General features: G+C 40.9%; 1 protein-coding gene across 7 annotated transcripts in view; it reads right to left on the bottom strand.

Annotated features, from left to right (window-relative positions):
* Positions 1 to 19,307, bottom strand: part of MYOF (myoferlin) — a 116,336-nt gene that overhangs the window by 81,977 nt on the left and 15,052 nt on the right. For all 7 annotated transcript variants that reach the window (XM_072131255.1, XM_072131251.1, XM_072131252.1 and 4 more), the window contains exons 2-3: positions 11,804 to 11,859; positions 7,866 to 7,957 (exon numbers count right to left, since the gene is read on the bottom strand). In XM_072131255.1, the coding sequence (XP_071987356.1) occupies positions 7,866 to 7,957; positions 11,804 to 11,859 (148 nt within the window). The remainder of the gene's footprint in view (positions 1 to 7,865; positions 7,958 to 11,803; positions 11,860 to 19,307) is intronic.

Genomic DNA, 19,307 nt, shown 5'->3' with positions numbered 1-19,307 from the left:
GGGGACCCAGAGCAGGAGCTCCAATAACAATCCATCTCTATCCACACCTTCTTGCTCCTCCTTTAGTCTTGGCAGCCAAATAGCGCTGAGCATGGCACGTCCTGGGCTGTATTGGATCAGAGAAGAAAACCTTGAGTCCTAGCTGGCAGACTCTGTGTTGGGGTGAAGGCCTGGGTGCCCACAAAAAGGGCTCAGAGTGCCACCCCTGGCACCCGTGCCATAGGTTCTCCATCACTGCACTATACCATCCACAGCACAAAGACTGTAAATGCTGTGATCTCTACAACATATTAATGAATGAATTATTCATTATTATTAATGAATGGATATTAATGAACTATCCCAAGAATAAATCATCAATTTAAAAAAACACCAAAAAAAAAAAAAAAAATGCTACATTTTCACACTATGAAATGTTCCTCAATCAGTGGGCTTCTTGTTGTGCTTCAGACATTAGAAGAAGACAGACCTATAAGCCTGGAAAGATTGCAAACTACTTAAAGAAAAAAAAAAAAAAAAAAAAAAAAAAAAAAGATTATTAAGATTGCAACTTGAACTATTGCCCAGATCGTGCTGAAGCAAGTCGCGTTTTCTTTAGAGAGCAGTCTGGGAAATCAGCCAAAATAACTAACTGTACGCACATAAAATATGGAGATCCCTGGAGCAGAGGAAAATGTGACGGAGTAACGGTGTGTACAGAGAGAACTCCTCCACATGAGCCCAACGCTGCGCACTCAAGGTCAACAAGATATGGCACAATGTCAATTAGAAGCAAAAAAAGAGACAATAATTGTCCCTTGCTTCAAAGCGTTTCACAAACACGTTTCTATGTGCAAAGACTAAACCTATTGTGCCCAAGTATACGAGTGGGTATCATCAACCAGAAGATCCATGGATGGAGTCTGCATAGTCAAGTAGCAAGGGGTTGGTTACCCTAGTGGCCCGATCCTGTACATTCCTATTTTTAGAACCATTAAAAGGGGTCGTCCACTTTCAGTAAATAATCGATATTATTTGTGTAATGAAAAGTTACCGGTATACAATTTGTCAATATACTTTCTGTATCAATTCCTCATGGTTTTCTAGATCTCTGCTTGCTGTACTTCTATAGAAAGCTTCCAATGTTTATTTCCAGTGGTCATAATCTGTCCATGCGTATGTGATGGACAGGCAGGTACATGAGCAGTTATCATCAATGAGAGTAATAGGAGTTGTGTGATGAGAATGGCTCGAGCTCCTGTAAGTCTATCACATCACATGGACAGATTATATCTACTGGAAGTAAACTTAGAAGCTACAGAAAATAACTTTTCCTTACTCAAGCCATATCAATTATTTGTTGAAAGTGGACAAACCCTTTAACTTTAAGGTTTATAGCATTTTATGTTTATCCTTAGGGAGCGGCGTAACTTGAAGCTAATGGGCCCCAGTGTAAAGTCTGTGCCAGGCCTTCCGATTATAATGTACGATTTATAGGACTAGTCTTCTCATATGCAAAAGTGACACCTTATGCCCCCCTATGCCCCTTGGGCCCTATTACAACTGCACCCCCTAAGGCACTGCCCCGACATTGTACCTGGTACCACAGCTCAGTGATGTGAATAGAGCAGGCTCGGCAATAGCTATGTGGTGATGAGTGATGTGGTGTTGGATACTGCAAGGAAGATGCCAGTACAGATGATGCCTGTCTAAAGGCAAGAATAACTAAGAAGTTCTCTGGAATAGCCTTTAAACCTGGGCATGTAAGGAGCCACATTTTCACATGCGAAGCAACCCTAGACTAACTATAGTATGTATGCATCTAAAGTTCACTTTTCTATTCTCTACTACAAGTGGCTGAATGGGGAAGGGGGATGAGAGCTTTCCAGAGTATGAAAGGTGTGCAATGACATGAACCAGAAGGGAGCCCTCTCTCTACCAAGAGCCTGCTCAATTAAAAGTATACTGTGCACAAAGACAACTTCAGAATATTCCTTCAGTATATTAAAGGATTTCTACCACCAGGAGGATTGTAAACCAAACACGCTGACAATTATTTGAGGGGGTTTCCTCATCCATCTGAAAAATCTACTAGAAAGATGACCTTCTAAACAAAGGTCGAATTAATGTAGAAGTCCCTTAAGTGAGAAACCCGATTGCCATCACAATAGTTCTGTAAAAGTGGATAAACAGCACATCTCTTCCCAATCCCAAACAGCGCAAAGAAAGTCATTGGAAAGTTTCCATGTATACTGAAAACTCACAAAGTTCACTCAGCCAGGAAATAATGAGTAACATAGGAATGTGCAGACATAAGACCTAGGAGAGGGGTGTACAACAGTAACAAGGAAACCAACCAACCAACCTAGTGGTATGAGATACAGAAGCCACTAACCACATGTGTTACCCATAGACAAAACTATATTCTATTATACTGCACATCGAGGAGGAGGAGGAGGAGGAGGAGGAGGAGGAGGAGGAGGAGGAGGAGGAGATCTGCTTCAATGTGCGTAAATGAAATACAATGAATAATGCAGTTACACATAAAGCATCAGGAAAACCACATCCACCATTATGTTATGTCTATGTTATTTTTACTTGTTGTATAGAAGTGTCCATTCACAGTCATGTGACCAGAAAGAACAAGTAGCTATTATGGAAAATAAAAGGTGCATCACTGAATTTTCTAATAACTAATCATAGATTGTGGATTAGGACAATCTGACTTCAACTACAGATGATGGTCAATAACCCACAAGAATGTCAAACCCATATTAATGGAACCAGAATTTTAGAACTTTTGTACTTTTCACACCATATACTGTAATCTTTATTCAACTATATTCAATGCTTTGCATTGTCTATAACAGTGGTGGCGAACCTATGGCATGGGTGCCAGAGGTGGCACGCAGAGCCCTTTCTGTGGGCACCCAGCACAGAATTTACCAGATAGGACTCAAGGCTTCCTCCTTCAGTTCAAGACAGCCCAGGGTGCACCACGCTCAGTGCTATTTTAAAGTGACACCTACTTGGCTGCCAGGACTACAGGAGGAGCGAGAAAGTGTAGACAGAGATGGATTATCGTTAGAGCTACTGCTTCCTCTTCAGGGGAGCCTGGAGGGTAGCTACAATCCAAATGTCTCCTGCTTTCTATTGTATTGGTGTCCTCAGGATGCCAAAACGATTGAAACTTGTGATACAGCAGAGATCAATAGGTTACTACTCAAATTGTCATGTTGGCACTTTGCGACATAAAAGTGGGTTTTGGTTGTAGTTTGGGCACTCTATCTAAAAGGTTCGCCATCACTAGTCTATCATGTGCCACTGAATTTCCAACCAGACCAGGAGTGGATTACGACTACCATGCGTCCTGGGATTTATGAATATTATAGTCCCTAAAAGTCTGGAATCACTTCCTACATCTAATACTAGAATCAAGTTTCCTGGGGAATGGAGTTGGTGTCCCTTCTGCCTGATTTGAATCTGCGTTTTCAGGACCTTAAGAGGTCCAGAAATGGTTCTAGTGTACATGTGTACTGAGCAGGACAAGATGCAGGAGTATTTCATGGTTGAAGTTCCTTCTCAGTATCAATTTGGTGGTTGGTTTGGGTGGCCATGGGCCCGGGCTACCGCCCAAACCATCTAAATTATAATCCACTACTGCAGCCAGACCTATGCGAATAGGACAGTGGTTGCATATCCTTCAATGTCCACATTGAAACCCTTTAAATTGATGCAGATTATTAAGTATGAAATTTTATTGTGAAGTGTGGTAATCTGCCAGGGGAACCAGGAAAGGCACATGTGGCTAAGCCACTACACTTTAATAATTGGGAACACGGTAAATGCCAATCTAACCTGCTCCACGCCCATCTACAGAGTTCCCAGCCATGGAAATTAGCAGAGACCGAATGGATAGTGGGGAGGAAGCCACAGCTACAATACTTTTACTTGGTCTTTTCGTAAGAATGAAAGTTTTGGGCAATTTCCAACAGCTTCAAAAAATTTTTTCCCTCTCAATCTCTATCATGAGTAGGTTTCTAGCTTTAGGAAGTTGCATGAGGGTGCAGTGTGGTGCATGTCCAAATACTGCTGTAAAACCTTATCCTGTTGGCAATAAGATATACAGATACCTTATATACTCGAGAATAAGCCTAGTTTTTCAGCACAAAAAATGTGCTGAAAAACCCAAACTCGGCTTATACTCGAGTCAAAAAAATAAATATATCTAAACTCACCTTTCCGGTGACCCCTGTATATCTTCTGTGCGATCTGTCCGGCAGCGGCGGCAGGCTATATACACTGGGGCAGGGTCTGGCAGGCTATATACACTGGGGCAGGGTCTGGCAGGCTATATACACTGGGGCAGGGTCTGGCAGGCTATATACACTGGGGCAGGGTCTGGCAGGCTATATACACTGGGGCAGGGTCTGGCAGGCTATATACACTGGGGCAGGGTCTGGCAGGCTATATACACTGGGGCAGGGTCTGGCAGGCTATATACACTGGGGCAGGGTCTGGCAGGCTATATACACTGGGGCAGGGTCTGGCAGGCTATATACACTGGGGCAGGGTCTGGCAGGCTATATACACTGGGGCAGGGTCTGGCAGGCTATATACACTGGGGCAGGGTCTGGCAGGCTATATACACTGGGGCAGGGTCTGGCAGGCTATATACACTGGGGCAGGGTCTGGCAGGCTATATACACTGGGGCAGGGTCTGGCAGGCTATATACACTGGGGCAGGGGCTGGCTGGCTATATACACTGGGGCAGGGGCTGGCTGGCTATATACACTGGGGCAGGGGCTGGCTGGCTATATACTGGGGAGGCTGTGACCAATGCATTTCCCACCCTCGGCTTATACTCGAGTCAATAGGTTTTCCCAATATTTTGTGGTAAAATTACTGGCCTCGGCTTATACTCGGGTCGGCTTATACTCGAGTATATACGGTAATACAATTACTACCGGCAGACTTCCATGACTGCTTCCCTATTTTCATATTACATAATACTAGAACAACAGGTATAAATAGCTAAGGCTTTGTTCTTTAAATGGAACCTGTCAGGGCACATTGGAACATTAACCCAACTACAGGTCCTTATGGACCTGTGATGTAGTGTCCCACATCATCCAGTTATGAGTTTTATCTGTGAGCGCTAAAAAACAAACAAATATTTGTACTTACCTAGAGATAAGACACATTGGACTAAACTCTAAGTGCTCCCCGCGGCTGCAAAGTGATTCAATGAAGCCCAGGTAGAACACCCTGGCTATTTTGCACTTGACCTATGTATCAGCATGGAGGTGCGGAGAGCAGGTCAAGGGAAGTGTAGTTTGTTTTTTTTCTTTACAGACTAGTGGTTTGGTGTCCCAAATCTCTCCGACTGATTCCCTTTAAAGAACATCTGTCCAAATGATTGGGGATAACCACAGGTTCCTACGAACCTACTGTATAGAAGCACTGTGTGTGACCATGTTAAAGGGCATCTACCACCAGAATGAAGGACTGTATACATAGGTGTTAATGGAGCTTGGAGCCCCTCAGGCTTATTTGCATACAGTCTTTCATCCTGGTGGTAGATGTCCTCTAAACAAAAAAACAAAACCAAAAACTTATGTGGAGCACTGGTTCAATGAAGGCAGGTCAGTACACCCCAGACCGACTGCACATTCATCGGACCCTGCTGTGTATACACAGTGAAACTGATGTATAGGTTTCAAGTTTCTTTAAAGCACTGAGCAAGTTTCAAGAAAAGCGGACAAAGTGTATATATGCATGTCGATGTAATTCTAGTGCTATAGAACCCATGTACCCACATCAATATCTGCACAGTAAAGACAAGCACACCTTATATATCCGATTATAGGTTTTATTGAAACACAGAAATTATACAAATACATGTGACGTTTGGGCAGTGTAGCCTTGTGGGCGAAAAGTGGAGAAACACAGAAGAAACGGAGTGGGAAGAGTCTGTATGGATGGGAGCGCTTCTGGTCATACAGACTGTACCTCATCCCCTGTCGCTTCTTCTTGCCCCATGGGCCCCATGAAACATCACACGTATTAAGAGATTTGCCGTGTTTTAATTAAACGTATAATGAGTAATACAAGTTCTGATTGAGCTTTACTCGACAGGTTCCCGTTAAGTAACAGATATTGAGCACAAATGCCTGAGCCTAGTGGCTTTGATGTCAAGATTTGGGAACCAGAAGAATTCTCTTATGACCTGTAATAGCTACGCCTGGTACCGGTTCACATTTTACACAGTACAAAGTATTTTTGCATATTCTCATTTCACTATGTAAATGAAAACAGTGATGTCAGACGGGTAAGTTAAAGCCTTCCTTGGTGCTGTTCCCTTCTGTCACTTTTAAATGTCCCTTGTTACATATTGACTCACGGACAAACATGGGCTCTGAAAGGCGCTGGCGGTGAGAATAAGGCATCCACGCCTATAGCTTGTGTGTTTTCTTATACAGAGATATGAAGGGAACCTTTCACCCCACCCATTCTATTTGCTGATATTAATTATACATACAAAAGATAAGCTCACTAAAACAAATATTCCTAAGAAGGAGGATGTATACTATTTAAAAGTGAAAAAAAGGAAAAGTGAGAATACAGATGCAAACAAACCTAAAAGGGTAAGTAAGGCAACATGAAAAAAACAACAAGGGAAAGTACATATCCTAAACTATTATTACTATACTTTTATTATTAGGATGTTTATTATAAGGATGCACATCTATACCAAATTATCCAGAATAAACTTCATGACGTCAAGATGGAGGGAGCAGTACATTTCTACCAGGCACCTCTGGTCAGACACTGAGATTCAACATGCCTGATCTTTCTTTCTGCAGAAAACATCTGTTGGATAAGGGTTTGGAGACCCCTCACCCGTATTTGGGCCAATTCTGGTAAAAAATGTATATGTTTAAAAATGTTTGTGTGAAGATATATTATCCTCTATGCACAGAAAAGGGGATAACAATATGATTGGTCGGTCCAATCAATGGTACCGCCACCATTCACGAGAATAGTGGCGCCATTCTCAAAAATTGATGGAGAGGTAGGTTGAGCATGTGTCTTTCCTCTTCATTCAATACCATGGGAGCGTCAACTATGATTCAATTGACTGGATCTCCAGGATGCATGCCTGACCCCCCCGCTGCATTAATTAGTGATAAAGGGACCCCCAATCTTATAATCAGTTGTGTTCCTATCAGTTGGACCTCTTCCAATCGGATTGTTATCTTCTCTCCTGTGGATAAAGATAAAATGACACAGCCCCTTTACCTAAACCTGTATACAGGCAGTCCCTGGGTTACATACAAGATAGGATCCACAGTTTGTTCTTAAGTTGAATTTGTATGCAAGTTGAAACTGTATATTTTAGAATTGTAGATTTTTTTTGCCCCAGTGACAATTGGAGTTTCAAAATTTTTTGCTGTAATGGGACCAAGGATTATCAATAAAGCTTCTTTACAGACACCTTACAGCTGATCATTGCTGTCTGGGACTATAGTAACATCCAGAGATCTTCACCAGAGGTCACAGGGGGCAGAGGGGTTCGTCATTAACAATGGGTCATCTGTAAGTCGGGTGTCCTTAAGTAGGGGACCGCCTGTAATGGGTAGTCCAAAACAATGCAATACAATGAGAATTATGAATACTACGACAGATTTAATACAATTCTAATAAGCTGTGCAAAGCAGTAGATGAAATTTTCAGGTCGCTAAGAATAAGCAATGTATTCCAATTCATTTTCCTGTACAATGCACACACTGATGCTGGTGGTACTATCCTACGACTGCCCTATCTATATCCATCATATCACACCAGGTTGGATAAAACCCTGCAGAAAGTTTGCACTACTTACTTGTCTTTTCCGATTGTTTCAAAGTCCTTTACGATGATATCCAATGAGGAGGAGAAGTCGAGGGGTATTCCCTTTAGATCAAACTCAAGAAGCTGGAAGAGAAAGTGTGAAACAGGATATATGTAGCTTTATATTAACCACAACTATTTCATGTTACGGAGATAGAAGCCACCACATAAAGTCTGCTCCCCACCCCCGGTCATGAGAATCTAAATTCTATTAGTTCCCTTACAGGCGAATTAGTTCCAGAGCCAAACAGTTTTTCATACACACTGCATCCACTGTAGGTTCACAAACCATACGTAAAGAGAAAGCTCCGCAACACTGGACAATAAAACAGGGACATTGTTAGGAGTTATCAAGCAACAAAACAGGTTATAGGTTCCTAATGATGGGCACATACGGGGTCTATATGGAAATAATATAATCCTATCGTATTCTCAGGTCAGACAACAGCAAGGAATTAGCAATGTCCGAAGTCCCTCTGACATATAATCCCCATCTCTTCCAGAGTAAACACATAGCCAATAAGTCAATTTTAGTAGGACAGCTCTGGCAAGCCTCCTAACACTGAGCTCCCATCCTCATCTCACTGTAAAAAGGAAACCTTTGAGATTCCAAAACTTGTTGTGTTATTGAGATACCAATAAAAAGTTTTTTTTTTTAAAAGATTACTCCGGATTCCATTCACTACCAGTATGTGCCGCATCGACAAACACTTCTCTACTGATTATATCTGATCCAGACCGGTGTGGCTACTGTGTTCTAAAGATCCAGTCGACTGACAGCACCATACAGTACCCCTGGTACTAGCACAACTCTGGGGAGCCTCACTCTAATCATCAACTTTTTGTAAATTATTACTACAAAATACTACTCTATGGGGCTTATTTACTAAGGGTCCCGCAGCAGCATTTCCGTCAGGTTTTCCGACTTTTCGGGGATAAGGCTGCCGGAACAGGGATTTAGAAGGGCATTGCGGGCCACCAGACGATCCGACGGATTCGGACAAACTGCGGGTTTTAACTTTAAAATTGTGTCGCAAGCCAAGCACTTACATGCACCAGGAAGTAAAAGGTGAATTCTGGCAGACCTGAGCGGGGAGCGACACATGCAGGATATCGGGCGCAGGCTCATAGTTAATCGCAGCACAATCCATGTTCGTTGGGTATTCCAGATCAGGGATTGTGACGTGGACAGGTAAGTAAATGTGCCCCAATGAGTGCTTTCTGGTCTTCCTTGTCCGCCTTTTCTATGCATCAATTTTAGTAAGGGCATTTGGTCACCCCATCACAGGATTTTCACATTATTTGGTCATCCCATCACAGAATAGCAGCACAGGTTTTGAGAGACTGATACAAGTTTACTGATATACATAGGACTTACAAATTAAGAAATTCTCCTGTTAAAAGGATTGTGAACGAGTTGTGAAATTAAAAACAGCCTACAAATAAACGGCCACTATTTCTTAAGACCTTTCATAATTATTCTAACATAAACACAGTCATTTCTGATTCATAAACTTTGAGGAGAGAGTCAACTAGGAAACTCTACTTCTTTCAGTTAGTAAAATCCATTTGGGTCAGAACAGCTGTAAGTGAAGATTAATTGCCAATTAAAATGTTCTGTAAAATATTTTACAAAATTGGATATTTTCTAGAAAATATTGAGATATTTGGGGAGATGTATCATTAGATAAGGTCCTTGCGATAATTCTATGTCAGTCTTTGGTTCTTTTCAGATTAACTTGGCATCTGTCCTAATAATAATAATAATAATTCTTTATTTATTTAGTGCCTACAGATTTTGCAGCACTGCGCAGAGTTTGCCAAATCAGTCCCTGTCCCCATCGGGCTCAGAATCTAATCCACCTACTAGTATGTTTTGGAGTGTGGGAGGAAACCGGAGGACCTGGAGGAAACCCACGCAAACACGGAGAGAAAATACAAACTCTTCGCAGATGTTGACCTGGATGGGATTTGAACCCAGGACCCCAGCGCTGCAAGGCAAAAGTGCTACTCACTCAGTCCCGTGCCGCACTAATATAAATCTCTCTGGGATTCTTTAAAAATAAAATCGCTAAATTATTGCAAGTAGAGTAAAATAATTGCAACAGCACATACGCCAGGAGGGGAGTGGAGTGACCTTGCAACTTTTTTTGAATTATTTAAAAAAATCACATGTCATAAATCTAGTGTTGCACGAGCAGTGGTTCTATATTTAGCCCACTATTTCTCAGTGGCCCTTGCGATTTTTTGTAGGTGAGCATGGTGGCTTAGTAGTTTGCATTATAGTCTTGCAGCACTGGAGACCTGGGTTCAAGTCCCAGGGTCAACATCTGCAAAAAGTTTGTATGTTCTCTCCAGGTTCCTCCCACACTCCAAATACATACTGGTCGGTTGATTAGATTGTGAGCTCCATTGGGGACAGGGACCGATTTGGCAAGCTCTGTGTAATTTGTGTGCGCTATATAAAAGAATATTATTATGCAAAAAAAAAAAAAAAACCAACAACACTTTTTTACACCAAAAAGTCAGTGATAAATCTCCCCCACTGATTTAATCATTTGGGTCTTAAATAAGTTTTTTTTTTAATTTATGACATTGGAGGAATATCATTAGGATATGACATGAACACTGCAATGCCTCTAATCACTGCGAGACCCCCTCTAATACAAGAAAAATGTGCCTTGTTGTGCTGACAAAGCTGAGATTTTCCAGGAGGTCACATTCAACTATTATTTATAACCACGGTACAAAATATTATTTGAAAATTCGGGACCAATATGGATTGAGACAGAGGAAACTCAGCCTCAATAGTGATGGATCTCATCCAAGAATAATTTGGTGGGAAGTTTGAGACTGTCCTAGCCTCTGCCGTGCTACTTTAAGGTAATTTTATAGTCAATAATTGTACTAGCATATGCCAACAGGCAACATGGATGTATTTTTATAGGATCCATCTGATGGACTAGTTCTTGATGGATTTTGTGGTGATCCTTGTCCCCCCCTATTTGAACTCTGCAAAAACCTACATTTGCCCACCAAAGGTTCAGGACAGCTGAAGTGAATGCAGCATATCACTTCTGCAGGACTGGATTTGAGTCTTGGGCCTTATAGGTTCCCTGATTTCTGTTGTTGAAAAGGGAGGACGGGGGGATATTTCTGGAAGCCAGGATGCATCGCTCTGCTCTTCTGTCTTTGTCGTGAACAAAATGTGTTATGTTGAAAAAGATTACTTTTTTTATTCTGGGAATTATCCATCCTCCAGTGCTTGTTATGCTTCCTTGCTGAATAATACAGCATCTACAGTATAAGCCAGGGGTCCCCAAACTTTTTACACATAGGGGGCTGTTCACTGTCCCCCTCAGACCGTTGGAGGGCCGGACTAAAGTTTAAAAATAAATAGCGGTACATGTGACCACATCCGCATACACTGGGCCCCCCTCAATTATTTAATATACTGCACCCCCTTGTAAACTATTTTATATATTGGGCCAATTAATTATTAAATATACTGGGACCCCTCTCCATTAATTATTGAATGCACTGCCCCCCCCCCCATTAATTACTATACTGCCCCTCATAATTCATTATTTCGTATACTGCCCTCACCATTAATTATTTCCTGTGCTGCCCCTCACGGAGGCTCCTGCCTGACTGTTGAAGGCCGCGGGGGCCCGGCAAGCGTCGGGGGCGGATCGAAACGGTCATCTTTTGGAGAACCTTCTCATATGAAGGTCAACATTGGTGGTTAGCAGATTCCCAGCCCTTACAATAGGCCAAGTCCACTATAGAGGCCAACTTCCACAGTGTATTATTTGGCTTTTGTAAAAGGGACTGTCTAGTCCCCAAAGATCTCCAGCGTTAGTTCTCGTAAAACCTTCAAGAAAATTTGCTAAATTGAAGGGAATGTTTTTAAGGTTCCAATGCACTTACCTCTTTCCATACTGGATTAAGTTCATTGTCTATGGACCTGGTTTTCTTTTTCTCCCCTGTAAGGAAAATAAAAGACGAAGTTGTGAGTCAATGGAGTAAATCTTTCTGGACTATATACAGTTACGTTTTTCTTATACCCTCCAGGAAGCAGACCCCTTGTGTACCACATTAGTCAAGCAGATGGAACTAATAGACTTAATGTGGTGTTGTGTAGTGACATTCAGCCGGTTGTAGTTAGGAATGGCATTGTATAACCAGAGATAATCATGTTGTGAAGAAAGTAGAGGTAAGGGTCATTGAAGGGCTTCACCGGACTTCAAGGACCTACATATAGATGCCAGATTTAGGGTTGTAAAACATTACAAAAATATTTTAAAGTGCTGCAGAATTTGATGGTGCTATATAAATAAGATTATTATTATTATTTTAGAAGTTTTATAGAAATGGATGGAGCCAAGTTGCAATACAATGGACTACCCATGGTCAAGTGTGGAGCTGTTTTTGGAAGAAGGCAGCTATAAAAGGCCAAGCATGACCCCATAGTACCAGACCATGACCAGATAGCACCACAAGGCCATGCATGCCCTGGTTTCACTACAAGGCCAAGCAGGACCTGATAAAAAAAAATGTAACGTATCTATACATGTTGCATCAGATTCGATCCTGGTTTTGTCCTTTTTCTACTTATTGCTTTCTATGGACAACAGGGTATAACAGTTCGGTCATACATAAACCCCACAAGAGAAAGGAGACTGAGTGATCTAAGAGGTCACGTCCATGTTAAAATATGGGTTAGAGAATGCTCAAAAAATTTTTTCAATAATTCTTAAATCCCCACAAATTATAAAAATTAAATATGTGCTTGATTTTTTTCTACTACTTCCTGAAGAGTCAAGAGACTAAAGCACAAGTGGGCCGAAAATCATATTATTAAGACTTTATTTAGACTGTTAACCCCTTAACGCCGGAGCCACTTTTCACCTTCCTGACACGGCCCATTTTTTCAAATCTGCTCTGTGTCACTAAAAGTGACACATTTTACTTCATGTTAGTTAAATTTTGGTGGTATGTTTTCCATTTATTTATGAGAAAATCAGATATTTGGTGAAAATTTGGAAAAATTCTCAATTTTCGAAATTCAAAATGTTCTACTTTTTCCACACGAGTCATTACACCAAAAAACATAATAACTAAGATTCGCCGAATGTCTACTTTATGCCTCCGTGTTTTTTTATACATACTATCATTTTTTGTAAGATGTTATGGGGCTTTGAACGTCAGATGCAATTTTTCACATTTTCATAAAAAAAGCAAAATCCTGCTATTGAGGGACCTGCTCAGGTTTCAAATCACTTTGAGAGGCCTAAATAAAAGTAAAACCCCATAAATTACTCCATTATAGAAACTACACCCCTCAACGTACGTAAAACAACTTTTATGAAGTTTGTTAACCCTTTAATTGGTTTACAGGGGTTAGAACAAAATCGGATGCAATTTTGAAATTAAATTTTTTTGGCTAAATTAATTTGTTTTTCATAAAAATGTACAAATTCTCAGTGGATAAAATACCAAAATGCTTCACAAAATTTGATACCCAATCCCTCCCGTGTACAACAATACCCCCTATGTGGTGGTAACCTGCTATATGGGCACACGCCAGGGCATTGAGGGGGGAGCTGCGCCATTCAGAGCAGATTATGCATTGTCACTTTATATTGGCTATACAATCTTTATTTTTTTGGCAATTTGGACATATAAGGGCTTATTTTTTGCGAAATGAGATGCACTTTACAGATACTTCATTTTAGTGCGTCTGTAGCTTTTTGGTGAGATTTTATTAACTCTTTAATGTATGGAGGAAAAGAAAATTGTCAATTTTGGGTTTCTTTTTTTTTGTATATTTTGGGGGTCGTACACTAAAAATACTATAATATTTTTATTCTATAGATCACTACGATTACGGTGATACCTCATTTATATATTTTTTTTTATATATTTTACAATTTTACAGGAAAAAAAACGAATAAATAAAGAAAATCTCATTTGTTTTTGCATTGCTATCTTTTAACTTTAATATTTTTGGGTTGACAGAGCTGGTTTAGGGCTTTTTTTTTTACGTGTTGAGTTGTCCTTTTCAGTGGTACCATTTTGGTGCACATAACTTTTTTTTTATCACTTTTTGGAATATTTTTGTGAAGGGATTTTATGAAAATTTACATTTTTGGCGAGTTTTTCGCGTTTTGTTTTTACGGCGTTCACCGAGCGGGCCCAATAATGTTTCTGAGTTATTTTACAGATTGTTACGGACGCGGCGATTCCAAATATGTGGGGTATTATGGTGATTTTCAGGTTTTTTACTTTATTAGATGTGTATAGGGAATGTTTGTGTTTAGGGGACTTTAACTTTATTTAATTAATTCTTTACATTAAAAAGTGTGTTTATTTAGTGTTTTTAACTATTTTTCTTTACTTTTACAGGTTAGCTTGAACAAGTGATCCACTGATCGCTTGTTCATGCTCTTCTTCACCTAATACAGATGTATTATGTATTATGTGACAAACTGAGCATGCAGCGCAGAAGGCAGGACCCGGCTCCCAGGAAGCAGATCGCGCAGCCCTGGGCACTGGCAGTCCCGGGGCTGCGATCGAAGCAGCGGACTGCCCCCGGCAAGCGCTGCGAGGGAGTCAGATTGCAGCCAAATGCCCCTGACACGCCGCGGTCAGCACGACTGCGGCGTGTTAGGGGTTAACACCCGCAATCGGAGAAATCTCCGATCGCGGGTGTTAAATATAATATATAGCCGACACCCGCAGCTTCTGGAGCCGGCAGTAATAGTACGTCAAATGTCGGGAAGGGGTTAAAGCAAATATAATGTACATATTTTTTTTAAAGAGCACTAAATATTACCCCAAAAAATTAACATAGCACCCAGACTAGTGCTTAAAGGAAAACTACCATTTGATTAAATGCATTATGAAGCAAGCATACCTTGAGAATGCTGCAGCTTTTGCTGAAAAAACTATTGTAAAATTCTGGACCTTGGGAAAGCTGGGCAATTGATTATTCTGCCTTCAGGCACAACCCAGGGATTACATCATCCAGTGAAGCAGTGAATAACTAAAGTGCTAGGAGAAGCACTGAACCAGCCATAGAAGCAACATAGCTTCATTTGCATATTTTATAATAGTTTTATCAGCAAAACCACTCAGCACAGGGATTAACCAAGTCATGATCCTGCATCAGTGTAGCTACAGCATTCTCAAGGTATGTTTGCTTCATATTGAATCAAATCAAAGGTAGGTTTCCTTTAAAGGGGGGGGGGGTACACACCAGTAGATCAGTGTTCTTGGTTTACAATCCTTGATTCTGGTGGTAGATTTAATTTAAATGGGTTGACCAAAGCATATAAAACATGGCTGCCTTCTTCCAGCTTCTCTCATGGTAGTGGTTAGTGAAAACAAGCTCCATTCAGCTGCAATACAAGCACAAACCATAGTAAGGTGTGGCATCGGGTTTTGGAAAAACACAGCCATGTATTTTTTTAACCTCTAACAACCCCCAGACGAGATTATACAGAGATTTAGTTTTCCTTTAATTCTGAGATAGTAAAAGAGAAGAACAAGAAATCTGTCAGATAAGTATATGACACAACACTATAACATTCCCGTCACCATCCAATCCCAGACAATATTTACCATGTTTGATTAAGAACGTTGGCCCAGATTACTAAAAGGATGACACTATGACAAATACCCCATCCATGCAGCCATTGTACAGCACAGTAGCATGAATCACTACAAAGCACAGGAAATCCCTGGGTGGAAATAGTGATAATTATTCTATTTAGTGCCAGAATGTGGGTTGAGGTGAGCAGATTATTCCATAAATGAGTTATTGTTCTAATATTATCCAATAGGGAAGTAGTAGTTCCTCTAAATCTTATAGGACCTAAAAGTCTGTTACAAATAAGACAAGAAAAACTATACACGAAAAGTCAGAGCCATGTGAACGTGGAGGGGGAGTGGCCAGTGGGAGAGTGGGCCAGTGTAGGGCTGGAACGGGGCTGCGCACTAGCCATAGCCTGCAAACTTTCAGGGTGTGGTCACACGTGGCTCTAGCATTGGATTACAAATGCAGAACAAGCACCTGGGGGGGCGGGCCTCAGCCCAATTGCATATGCATTATAATGGAAACAATACAAAGACACCAGGTGGTGGTTAATGATGTGATCGGGCCGAGGGCTGCCCCCGGGTGCTAGTTTTGCATTAGTGCCACATGTGTCTGCAGTCTTAGCATTTAAAGTTTGCAGGCTTCTACCGCAATTCCAGAATTTCTGATTAGATTTGGGGGTTAGATGGTGAAGAAATATTATGGAAAATATATAAATACATATAAAAGCACAGACACATCAACAAATCCATATTATGGGTTTAATAGTGTAAATTTTTAATTGGTGGTGGTTCTAATGTACCGTATACAGGGTATACAGATTGGGAAAATTGCTTCTCTACGATCAATCATCATATCCTGCACGGATAAGAATAGCCTTACATGGCTTTTAGGGATTAAACGGACCACCTGCCTCACATTAGGTTTCAAAAATGTTGGTGCTCCAGTGGTATAAGGTACACAGGAGATCATTACTATTATAATCTGCTGGGATTACCATAACCATAGTAAATTACTTGAAACTTAAATCCTTGCATTATCTTCCGATACGTCATTTAACTCTTTAATATCTGGATATTATTACATAAATATAGAATTTTTTTTACTGTGCTTTAAAAGAATTATTGCTCAAATATGTGAAAAATATGAAAAATTAAAGCTATAAGTAAATAGGGAAGGATTTGTCCATAAAAACATCACATGCAATTTATGTACTACCGGAAGCTTGCATTGACACGTGGCATTTTGGTTACTTTGAAAGCTTTTTTCGTCTTTGCTGTAAGTGTAAGCTTCTGTGAAAAGGTTTACACAGCAGCTTATGTTTCCAGCAATGAAGAAAAATGCTTTCAAAAGTAGCAAAACGCATTGAAAACGAATGTGTTTTGATGCAACCAAAACGCCACATGTGAACGCACCCAAAGGGGGGTGACACAAGGCTGAGAGGAGGAGATAAGTGGGGTTGGGCTGCACTGTGACATATCAAGAGTGCAGTCTACAATTAGGAGCACCACAAGTTATAAACTTATGCTGGGGGAACCAAAAATTCCAAGTCCGCCCTTGTGTCTATAGCCAATAATACTAATTATGTGTCAATAATGGGTATCCCCTATCCAAAAGGTTAGGGGATAAATGTATCAGTGGAGGATTTCTGGTGTTGGTCCCACCTCCTTAGCAGATTGGGAAAATCGCTAGTTCCCCCAATCTGCTCTTGTGGGTTAGGCGATCCAAAAGTCTCACCAAAGTTAATGAAGCAGAAGACGGAGCAGTATCTTGAGCTCAGTTGGAATCCATGTCCCCATATAAATATTGAGACAATTCAGCATTTTTTGGAAATTCCACTTGGTTGGGGGAAATGGGACCCTCATTGTTCTGACTGGTTCGGGGGGGGGGGTCCTAGCAGTCAGTAACCCACCAATCAGTAACTTATAAACTTCACAATTTTGGTGATAACTTAATGTACCTCCTTCCTTTTCCTACTCAAAGTAGTCATTCAGGTTATTAAAATCGGTTTCCCTCTGTGCCGACACAATAGAGCGACTATTAAAGAGCAATACTTCAGTGTGGGCTGTTAGGAAACACTGTTTACACAGGGGAGGGAAATAGAGCTCAATTGTCCGATAAATAAACATACAATGAAAAGATGACTCTTTCAGATATAAGGCAAATACTTGGAGAATGTGAGGATATCCAACCCTACAGAGGATGACAGGAACACCCGAAATGTCCACCTACCCTCCTCTATATCCCCGGAGATAACAGGGAATCTCCACAATTTGCTTTGACAACACGATACACAATCACATACAGTTGTAAAACAAGAAAACCACTATAACAAATCACCAAGTTTACAAGCTGAGTCACAAAGGGCTTCAGAAAAAGAATCATTTTCCGTCTGCCTGCAGGAGTCATCCACCCCCGACCATCCCCGAAATAGGTGCAAAGGGAACCTGTCACTGTCAGGCTGTGCAATCTACCGGCAGGATGTTACAAAGCAGGAGGAGCTGAAGCTTTAGAAGATTAAAAGGATTTTCCCCATGTACTTGCCTCCTTCCGCAGGAAAGAAGATGTGTTTAAGAGATTCAGGGGTTTAAATGCCAAGACCTCAACCAGGAGATAAAATTATTTGGATCTACAACTTTTGAGTTATACTAAATTGTCTCTCAAAAATCTACATATTAATCACGCACCTCCTCCTGCTCTGTAATATGCTGCCTGCAGAAAGCACACCATGTACAACCTGCTCAGCTCCACCAGCTCTGTAACATGCTGCCTGCAGATGGGACACTATGTACAATCAGTTTGTATCTGTGGGCAGCATGTTATGGAGCAGGAGGAGCTGAGCAGAGTGTCTTCCTGCTCTATAATATGCTGCCTGCAGATCAGATGGAATGTTCAATATAACAGGTGCCCTTCAAAAAGTATACACAGCGGCCAAAACTGAAATCTCAGCTATTCCTAAATGATGCATAAATCCAAGTATATTATATTTTGACATAGACCATGATTAAAAATGAAATGTAATAGTTCGAAACGTGTAGGTCATTACAGGGGGGGGGGGGGGGGGGGTCACTGGACCATTTTGAGTAGATCATTGTACCTTCCCATCTTTTCATTTGCCTGCTTGGAACTTTAAGTGGAATAACAAGAAACTAATATTTTAGGGTTTAGGGACATAAAGCAAGAAGAGTTCCCTTAGGCATAATTATATGAGAGTGTTATTCTATTTATAGTAGCAAGTACAGTATTAGAATGCGGCGCTTGGAAAAGTTGGCAACATTTTGCCGTTTCCTCATAAGCTAAAGTCATGTCAAAGGCAAGAATTTCCCACAAAACAGTATATGATGCAGAATCGTTCCTTTGCAGCAACTTTTACTTGCCCTAAACAGTTCAGAAACTGGGTCGTCCCACCATCCTCTAAGAACCTCCTCAATTCGCCAAGTGTAGAACTACAGCAAAAATGGATCCTGGAACCACATTTTCAGCATGTGACATACTAATGATTCCCACAGAAGAAGGGGAAATACTTGTGGAACCGTGTATGTATGTGAATCGAGTTGTAAATATTCTCATTGTATGGGATGTAGGCTGGATAGAAATTTCCAAGACTAAGGAGAACCATGAATTAGTCATTGACCTACAGAATGCAGGTAAAAGCTCAGAGAAGTTTAATGGACAATCCGTGGAACATGTATTTACAGCACAACGTGTCTGAAGGTGTTATTATACAGGTAGACTTCTACATGCCCATAGGATATAAAACAGGTTGTGAAGCAGCCAACACCCAAAGCAGCACTAAAATGCTGAGCACTTACACCAAGATGTATGAGCTCGGTA

The sequence above is a fragment of the Engystomops pustulosus genome, chromosome 11, assembly GCF_040894005.1.
Source record: "Engystomops pustulosus chromosome 11, aEngPut4.maternal, whole genome shotgun sequence".
NCBI lineage: Eukaryota > Metazoa > Chordata > Amphibia > Anura > Leptodactylidae > Engystomops > Engystomops pustulosus.
Note: the sequence above shows the minus strand (reverse complement) of the source record. Positions and strands in the feature narration are given on the sequence as shown.